This window comes from Phocoena phocoena, chromosome 14 (assembly GCF_963924675.1).
Source record: "Phocoena phocoena chromosome 14, mPhoPho1.1, whole genome shotgun sequence".
NCBI lineage: Eukaryota > Metazoa > Chordata > Mammalia > Artiodactyla > Phocoenidae > Phocoena > Phocoena phocoena.
The window spans coordinates 69,115,228-69,124,489 of NC_089232.1; the positions used below are offsets into that span (position 1 = coordinate 69,115,228).

The following is a 9,262-nucleotide window of genomic DNA, read 5'->3' on the forward strand; positions in this document are numbered from 1 at the left end:
AAAGGAGACACCCTCTGATCACTGGCCAAGAATTCCTCTAGGAGACTCTCCCCAACTTTTCCAAGCATAAAATACTCAAGCTACCAAGGCAAATCCTGGGACGCAAATCACAGGGACAAGTGAGACAATACATGAGCAAGAGGAGTGTGTCCAGAACCCTCGACAGACCAAACTTTAGAATGGGCTTTCCTTGCCAGAAGCTCAATTACAGCCAGTGGCTACAACCTTCGGGAGGGCAGGGGGCTGAAGAACGTGCAGGTGCTCCAATTTTGTCCTCCTGTCCACAACTACAGGAATTCCTGTGTGAAGAGGCACAGAGGAAAGCTAGAAATCAAATCTGTGTCCTTTATTCCACCGAGCAGGCATACCCATGGGCCACATCATGTCTCAACTGACTGCTGAAGGTTCCCTGGGCCCAAGGCACACGATTACCTGGGCTCTGCTCTCCAGACAGATGGTAGGGGTGGGCAGCAGAGAAAGACTGAACACTGGGGCAGAGATCCCCCAGCACTGAAGGGGAATGGAGAGTGAGGAAGTAGGACCACAATGGAAGGGGCAGTGAGGGGCCTTGAAGGACCCAAGTTGAGCATTTTGAGGTGAGAGGCCTTTCCACCCAGGCCTCCATGTCCACTGACAGCCACACCCAGGGTGTGGTAGAGGCGAAGCTGCTGCCACCCACTGAGGTGCTATATTCTTCCGGATTCTTCTGGAGGTCCCTTTCTTTTTTCTGCTGCGGCTGAAGTCTGGGAGCAGGAATCATTTGTCGGAAGAAGGCAGAAACCACTTGCTGGAGTCCCACCTTTTTGGAGATGAGCTGTCTGAGGTTTCAGGAATGAGAGGGAAGGAAGTGGAGAGCAGGAGACAAGAGAGGAGGCGAGAGAGGCTACCAGCCCAAGGACAGAGGCTGGGAGCTGTGTGCAATCGGGCAGAGCAGTGCTCAGTGGAATCGTGGGTAGGAGGCTGAGATACCCCTGGGCTCAGCTGCTGCCAAAGTGGAAGAACTGAGGCAGAGGCAGCCAACCACTTGCCTAGGAGACAGAACTTAGGCACCACGTAACAAAGACTCCCATGCAGAACTGCCACCCTCTCCCCGCCAGCAGTCTCAGAGGGTCTGCTCCAGACAGAACCCAGCAGCCAGGGAGGCAGGGCCTACTGCTGGGGTATCATGGCAAATGCCCAGTTCAAGAAGGCCACTGTGGTTTCCTGTAGGCAGAGCCAGGTCTGGTGGGCAGCCTCACTGAGCTGTGTCTTCATGCAGTCCCAGGTCACCCCACCTCTGGGAGGAAAGGAGAACATTTGTGGAGGTTGGAACGCGGTGACGTGCAGCTGCGTCGAGTCACAGGGCTGTAGCTCACACTCACAACCCGCATCCCAAAGTGGCCAAGGGATGAGCAGGGGCCAGGGCAGAGCGAGAGACTCAACAGAGGAGCCTTGGAGCTCCCTGGAGAAAGGGCGTGCCCCGGGCAAGGGTCTCACCTGCACGCCTCATGGCAGCGCTCCTGGACGCGGGCCAGGGCCTCAAGCAGCATGTGCCACGTGGGCAGCAGGACGTTCTGGTAAAGAAACAGGAGCAGCTCCCTCAGAGAATGGAGCAGCTGGTTCAGGGCATCAGGGAGCTGGATCTGTAGCTGGACCGTGGAGAACGGACGGGATTAGAGTGGCCAGGGAATGCAGTCCACATGGGGCTGCACCTTCCCAAGAACTCAGCCCCTGGCGAGAGCAGCCTTCTCTGACCTCCCTGTCTCTGGCTTACCCTCTGGGAGAGGCTGGTGAGGCTGTCACCGAACCAGGCAAGGTGGGAGGCACAGTGGGCAGAAAGGAAGCTGACTGTGGCACTGGTGTGGGCCCAGGCCAGCTGCAAGCTGGGCCTCACCATGGTCAGCAAGTGGGAACCCCAGGTCGGCAATGTCTCCTCCAGCCAGCTGTAGGAGAAGGCATAGGGGAGGAAGGAGGTCTCTGAGTTTTCACAGGCAATTTGGCCCAAGAACAGCTGGGGCAAGGGAGGCCTTGGGAAAGGAAAACCACCATCACTTCCCACTGATTGTCAATGCCTGAAAACGCAAGCCCTCTCTCTCCCACCCCACCCCTCCCCAGGAGGTGCTCACCTGTAGCCTTGCAGGCTGTAGGAGTAGATCTTGATACATGCTTGTTGGCCAGCAGGCAAGACACCAGATGAATGAAGCAACCGGCCAGAAAAGGAGGCTGAGTAAAGGGGGCCTCGGGTGAGCTGGGAGGTGAGCGGGGAAGGGATCGGAGAGACAGACACTACAGGCCCCAGGGCAGACCCAGTGAGGGGTGGGGCAGAACTCAGTGTGCTCCTGGGGCTGCAGAGCTGCCTCCAGTCTGCTCTGGAGCATACACGGAGGGAGGATGCAGGCCAGGGGAGCAAGAAGGGTGCAGCCAGGTGGAGCCCAGGGCTTAGGCATCAAGAAGCCTCGGCTTTGAGGGTCGGCCCTTCTATTTCCTAGCTGTATTTTAGCTAATTGGTAAACTTTTCTGAGCCTCAATTTCCTCAGAAGTTAAAAACAAGATACACATCTACTCAAATGAGACCATGAATATGCAAGCATTTCTATACTGCAAAGCACCTGTCTGATCTGAGGTGTGATTGAAACGTCTGTCAGAAAAGTGTTTGTTCCGGATTGTGTTGGGGGCGGGGAGTGCTACATCCAGCTCTGTGTCCCCATAGAGAGCCCCAGGCTGTCTCCCTTGCCTGCCAATCCCTGCTTACCCTGGAAAGAGCTGTGTGACCGGAAGTCATGGCACAGGAAACCTATGGCAAAGACCAGCACCAACAGGAGTAGCCGCGTCCAGGGCAGCCAGAAGCCCCGTGCCTGCTGCAACAGACTCTAGGAGAAGGGGTAGAGAGCAGCGGTCAGAAGGGAGAGGGGCTGCTCCTTGCCTCGTAAGGCAGGCCTCGAGCTAGGCCTTCCAGGGAGAGGATCCCGCCCTCACATTACCCAGGAGGTAGTGCGGGCTCCAAGGACAGGTGGGGCAGGAATGGGACACAGACCCACCCCAGGGTGTGCTGAGACAGCGACGCAGAACAGTTTGTGGGGCTGGGGGAGGGCTGGGCGCTGGCACCTTGCAGGCCGCGTCACAGGTGATGACATCCTGGTTGCTGCAGCTGCCCTTCCCTAGCAGATCCTGGTTGGTAAGCTTGAAGGACTGAATGGTTTCTTGCAAAGACTTCTGTGTCTATAGGGTAAGAAAAGTCTAGGCTGAGATCGTAAGATTTGGCCCAGGATGGAACCCTGAGCCTCCATTCTGCTTCGTTTCCCATGCCAGATGTGCTAACAGAGCACCTTCTCAGAAAGGGGGGACAGTGGCTGAGGGGTATGAACCCAGAACCCAGATGAGGCTCAGCCTGCCATGTCCTCCCAGCTCCTTACCTTCTTGGGAATCCGCTCCCAGGACCTGAGCAAGTGCTCCAGCAGCAGGCTGCGGGGAAAGCACAACCCCTTCCAATCAGGAGGCCCACTCGGCCCCTTCCATCCCCCTGTCCTCCATGAGGCCCCGCTCCTTCAGGCTGAAAGATAGCCACCTCCCCGCCCCCTGCAGAGGAGCAGCTTCCTAGAGGCCTCCCAGCAGTGTTCCCACTGAGCTTGAGGGGCATGAGCCTCAACAAGTGACAAACGTCCCCCTTCTGCTTCTAGGACAGGGACACACCAGAAGCGTGAATTAAGGCTTCTCTGTGTGGATCAGGGGCGGGTGACCCTCCCACCCCCACCTGCCTGGACTGTGACAGGTGCTTGGGGTACAGCTGCCTCCAGACGCCGGTGCTGAAGGGGTCCACCGTCAGGCACTCGGTCAGGCTGCTCAGGAGCTGCACAGGGGACAGGAGAAGGGAGACACTGCTGGGGCCCGGGGCTGGCGGCAGGGAGACTGCTGGGAGGTAATCCCCCTCTCCTAAGTGAGGCCATCCAGGCAACACATCCACCCTAAAGGATGGAGAAATTGTGCCCATACCCCAAAACTCTCCAAGAGGCTGTAAAGGGGGAGGCCAGGGCTCCTGAGCTCGAAGTTCACTTGTCTGCAAGGGACAGGATATCAGAGACCAGCCAGACCTGAATGTGCCTCTTTTCAGCTCCGTTCTTCTGAGGGCAGAGCATGAGGGAGCCGGGCAGGCGGCTGTCAGGAGTGAGCTAAGGGGATGCCCAGAAAACGGGCTCCCTGAAGCAGGGCCTTTGTCAGCAGATAAGGACCTCTGTAGCAGACCCCTGGGAAGGAAAAAGGAGCCTCCCACCATTTCCTCACCTCTTTCTTCATCTCCGGAGGGCAGCCAGGGGTGGCTCTGGACAGGAAGGAGGGGAAGTAGGTGTGCAGGGTGGATTCCGGCTTCGCCCCAAATGCCAGCACCTTCAGTCGTGGGTAGAGCTGACAGAGCTGCTCCTGCAGGCTGTGGAGGGGGTTGAGAGGAGAGGCAGGCACAGCTCTAAATGGATTTGTGCGCTGTGTCCCTTCTGCCTGCCTCAGAGTCCACACCCTGCCCAAGGCGGGCAGTCATGAAGGGCCTTGTGATGGTTCTGCATCTTTCTAGACTCGGAGACTTCTTGGAAAATTTGCTCAGAGTCATGGGTCCCCTCCCCAGGAAAATGCCCACATGCCAATCACACTTGAGGGCCCATATAATTCCAGGGGTTCAATGATCCCTTGTACTTGCAGGCTGATAATCTCAGATGTAGAGTGGCTGGAGGGGAAGGGACATATATTGTCTACTCCTAACCCTCTGCTGGGATCTATCACAGCAGGTGTGCCCCAGGGCAGCCCTACCTGGGAGTCAGGGAGTTGTTGGGCATATAGGCAAAGTCCAGAAGTGGGAATAAGTCCTTGGGGCCAATCATGCCAAAGCCCTTGGTGAGGTTGGGGTGCATCCTGTGGAGGAAGAAAGAAACAGGCTTGTTGGGGATCACCTGCCCGGGCCATGGACACAGCTAAGAATAACATCTAAGAAAAAAGGGCATACCCTAGCTGCAAAAAAAAAAAAAAAAGAAAAAGGGCATAAACTCTACCCCATCCCCCTCCCCTTCCTGGCTCCCTCCCTTTCCTTCTTCCCCATCACATTGTGAGTTGGGAGGAGCTGGTCCTGATTTTCCTCACATCTACAGAAACCAGGATCACAGCATCCCATTTTGCTGAAACAGCCACTGGAAAACACCCTGGGCCTTGGCCTTGCTGTGCCCTGCCGTTACTCACAGGAGCAGCCGATCCAGGTATGCAATGGCGAATGGAGACAGAGACTTGATGCCCAGCACAGGCAGCATGATCCCCAGCCACACTGTGGAGACAAAGGTCAGGGAGGAAGCCTCAGGCCTGGATCCACTGAGAACATTAAAGAGCAACTTGCTGGCTCCAAAACCTCCCTCTTTCTTCCCCACTTCCTCGTTACCTCTCAGTCCCTCGGTGAGATTGGCAAAACCTGCTTGACCCAGGGCCCACATGATGGTCAGACACTTTGCTGGTCGGCTCTGGTGGGACCTCAGCAGTTCCAGGAACTGAGGAGACCGGTGGGAGAGACAGGTTGGGATAGGGCAGAGCGCCAGGAGCACCCCCCAAGCCAGGGAGGAAGAGAGATGTCAACTGAGAGAGGAGGGGCAGGCTGTGGGACAGGGCAGCAGCACGGCAGCATGGCGGAGCGATTCAGAGGGCAGGCTCCGGCACCAGGCTGTGGCCTCCACCCATACTTGCCACTTACTAGTTGACCAACTCTATGAAAGTTACTGAACCCCTCTGTGGCTCAATCTTCTCATCTACAAAGTGGGAACAGCAGCAGTACCTACCTCATATAATGTACAGAGTAGACACAGTAAGCGCTAACAGTGTCAGCTGTGATCATCTGTCTTACAGGACCTCCCACTACCCCTTAATTGGGTCTAACAGTGTAGATTCCGCGCAGTCTCCCCAATCCTAGCCTCCCGATGTCCCCACCATGACCCTGAGCTCACCTTGCCCAGGTTCATGGTGGCGATCTTGGGCTTGTCCTGCAGAATGGCCTGGATACAGATGCGGTAACCGTGTAGTGACTCCCCTGGAGACAGATACATTCTCAGACCTACATATACTAATCAGCATCCCAAACCTGTAACCTCCCTTTTGACAGCTGAGAGCCCGGAGCCCAGGCCCAGCGAGTCCTAACATCCTCCTCCTTTTCCAAAAGAGTGTTGAGGTTAGCACGCTTCTCTGCTGAAACGGAACCACCCAGCTACTCCTGAAGCAGGAAAAAGGGGGTAGGCTCCCCAGATGGGACTGGGCTACCCCTCACGGGCCCCTCTCACCTGGCGTCTTATCCAGCTCTTGTAGCATGGTGAATAGACAGTGGTCAAAAAAGAGCTCCAGAGACTCCGCTGCCTTTGCCAGTAGCCCTCGGATGATCCCACGCAGCTCCCGGCTCACCAGGCTGTAGGGATAATCTGCGGCCGAGAGGCCTCGTATGAGTGCTAGGACCAGAAGCCCCTGCCAGCTCTGAGAGCTCTGGTTTGCCCCCTGAGAACGGTAAGTGGAGGCAGAGGTCACTGCGCTGTGGCTGGCATCCTCCCTTTTTCAATGCGGTCCGGAAACTTTTAAGCCATGATGATTTGAGAACAGCTGAAATCACCCATGTAAATCGGGGCAGTAGGGGGCATTGGGCTCAGTTACTAAGTGACATGCTTACGCACAGCCCTTCCATAATTTCCTTGAACTTGTCTGGAGAACTAACCGTGAGTATGCTGGCTTAGTGTGGGCTCACTTGGAGGTACTTGGAGCTTGTAGTTGAGATAGCTGGCCAGGTCCTTCAACCACACAGATGGGTTCCCAGAGAACACGCTTTGGCTCTTGTCCAGTTCCTTCTGCAGAGCTGCCAGGTCCAGCTGCCAGGGACACAGGACCCTCATGGTGAGTTGTGGGTACAGGGTAATGGGGTAGAGGTGGGAAAATGGCTGAACTAGGTGGTGGTAGGAAGAACAAAGGGTTTCTGCTTTTAAACGAAAGTATGTGGAATGCCACACTTTTGCTGAATCCAGATCTTTAGGAAACAGAGGCCATGACAGCTGCAATTGCTGATCTCAAGGACTAATACTCTTGGGCCCTTCACAGGTTCAAGGGGAAAAACAGAAGACTAGATGGAAAATGAAAGATCACTCCTTCCTTGTGGGGAGGAACCACAAGCAGTTTTTCTAAATCCTCCCTGTATCTCTGGATTTTCAAGGCCCTCCTCTCACTAATCTTTCTCTATAAACGTATTTCCTTTCCATCCTAAGTGCAAACACTGTGCCCCTTGGGGTTTCCATCCTTTCCTGAACGCCTCCTCTCGGCCAGCAATGTCCCACATTCCACAGGTCCCTGAGCCGCCTGTCCCCCTCCCGCTCCTCTCATTTTCTCTACTCCTTGAGTCCTCATTCTTGCCCTGCCTAAAGCCTAGGCACACTCACAGCTTTCAGTGCCTCCTCCAGGCTGCGAAAGCGGCCCTGCTTCTGGTTCTGGTTGGTGAGCGTGGCCACCTTCTTAGTCTGCTTCTTGTTCCCCGGTTTCTTAGGCTCCACAGCAGGGGGTGGAACCTGCTCCTTATTCTGCCGCTTCATGATTTTCTCAAAGCCCCGCTCATACAGGGTGCTTGTCGTCTGGATTGGAGCTGGGGTAATGACAGGCAGAGAAAGGGGGGCAGCCCTGAGTCAGGAGGGCCTCACAGGAACAGTGGTCCCTTCCTCCACACTGTCACCTAATTCATCTCCAGGGAGGATCCTGCCTCAAAGCCCCTTCTTGCTGTCCTGCTTCAGGAGCAGGGCAGGGAGCCCTCCTGGCTGCTTCTTCAGTAATCACAGCTCGTGAGTTCGTGGGCTCTTTCAGAGAGATGAGGCGTTTCTTTATTAGGAAATCAGAGTATGTGAGAATCGGTGGTCGGGGGTGGGATACGGACGGCTGGCTTCTTTGTTGAATGGCTACCAGTCTGGGAGGTCAGGATTTTTCCATCTTGGTTCTACCCCAGTTCCTTTTGGTTCAGATGTGACAACTCTATAATCAACAAGTGGCAAGCTTTCTCCACTCCTCCAGGAGGCTTTGAGGAAACCGGCACCACTTAGAATAATACTTGGTGGGTGTGGACAGTGTGTGGTGGGTCATTTCTCCCAGTGCAGGGCCTCATGTGCGTCCCAGTCCCCACGCCCACTCCCGACCTGCTGGTTACTTAAGGCGGGGGCACCGTGTATAATGAACCAGGATGCCTCTCCGCAGCTCTCGGACACCTGCCCGGAGAGGCCAGGCCAGGGCCCGGGAAAAGCTGGTAGGGCGTATGTGCAGTCAGCTGAGCGTCCGAAGACCAGAATCCCGGTCCCCACTGATATGGGATCCTGGACAAGGCATCTAACTTCGCTAGGCCTCAGTTTACTCATTTGAGAGACAAGGACAGCGACTTCCCTCGCGCTGTCCACCTCCCGTGAGGCTCAAAATAGGCAACGCCAGGGTAGCGCCGGCTGAACTGGGAGGTACCGATCGGCAGGAGAGCTCGCGCCTCCAGGAGCCCGGGGGTGTTTTGACCCTCTGGGCTCGGGTAGCTGCTCCCTACCACCCGTGGGGGCAGGCCCGGGGCCGGGCGGCGGCGGCGGGCCGGGTGGGTACTCACGGGTCAGGTCGTATTTCCACACTCCGTTCGCCTCTCCGAGGGCCCGGCGGTCCCCTCCGCCGCCTTTACCACTGCTGCCGGCCCCAGGCCGCCGCCCCTTCTTCACCACCTCCCAGCGCCCCCCACCCGCCGCCCTGGCCGACATGACTCCGAGCCTCCCGCCACGGCCACCTCCCTGGACTTTCCTGTCCGGCGCGGACGCGCAGCGCTCTGCCACGTCTCCTCGCAGGGCCTCGCGGCGCGTGACGCCACCCGCAAGGCAGCCTGGGACTTGTAGTCTTTCGTGTTTGCCTGGTTCTCCCACTCCAGGGGTCGGGTCGGCGTCGGGGCCTTTTCGCAGCAAAAAACCAGCGAGGCAAAGATGTTGAGATGAGCGGCTTTTGCATTCAGACAACTTTTATTGAGCAAAATGTGAAGGCATTGGGTGACTTGGTGGAAATTTAACTGTTTCTGTTTTTCTTTCCGTTCTAGTTGTGCAAGAAAGATGGAATGAAAATAGTTCTCCTCGTCTCCCAGGAGAGTTTGAAGATTAAATGCTTCCTTCCTTGTAGGAAAGTGCTAGTTTTTCTGTTGCTAGTGATTAAACTTTGGGTTTAATGAGCTATAAAAATCTGTTCTGCAGGAACAAGGAAGAGGATGGAGTTTGAGGGAAGAGGCAGTATTTGG

At 56.1% G+C, this 9,262-nt stretch overlaps 1 protein-coding gene across 2 annotated transcripts; it reads right to left on the bottom strand.

The window, feature by feature from the left end:
• Positions 1-331: 331 nt before the first annotated feature.
• On the bottom strand, positions 332-8,762 carry TMEM214 (transmembrane protein 214). 2 transcript variants are annotated; one of them, XM_065891057.1, is made up of 17 exons: positions 8,597-8,762; positions 7,410-7,609; positions 6,698-6,848; positions 6,276-6,410; positions 5,946-6,028; positions 5,390-5,495; positions 5,197-5,278; positions 4,774-4,875; positions 4,258-4,399; positions 3,735-3,826; positions 3,393-3,441; positions 3,085-3,198; positions 2,732-2,849; positions 2,106-2,202; positions 1,754-1,922; positions 1,477-1,628; positions 332-1,276 (listed from the first exon to the last, which is right to left on the bottom strand). In XM_065891057.1, the coding sequence occupies exons 1-17, from the start codon at positions 8,739-8,741 to the stop codon at positions 1,150-1,152; spliced, it is 2,064 nt and encodes a 687-aa protein (XP_065747129.1). In that variant the 5' UTR covers positions 8,742-8,762; the 3' UTR covers positions 332-1,149. The 2 variants fall into 2 exon arrangements, with proteins under 2 accessions (XP_065747129.1, XP_065747130.1); XM_065891058.1 differs by lacking the exon at positions 6,276-6,410 and having other exon boundaries at positions 1,150-1,276; positions 8,597-8,741.
• Between the last annotated feature and the right edge of the window lie 500 nt (positions 8,763-9,262).

Coding starts and splice junctions, on each gene's coding strand:
- TMEM214 (XM_065891057.1), bottom strand. CDS start 8,741: ATGTCGGCCAGGGCGGCGGGTGGGGGGCGCTGGGAGGTGGTGAAGAAG. Junction 6,849..7,409: donor TGGAGGAGGCACTGAAAGCT/GTGAGTGTGCCT, acceptor TGTCCCTGGCAG/CTGGACCTGGCAGCTCTGCA. Junction 2,850..3,084: donor CCTGTGACGCGGCCTGCAAG/GTGCCAGCGCCC, acceptor CCCTTCTCCTAG/AGTCTGTTGCAGCAGGCACG.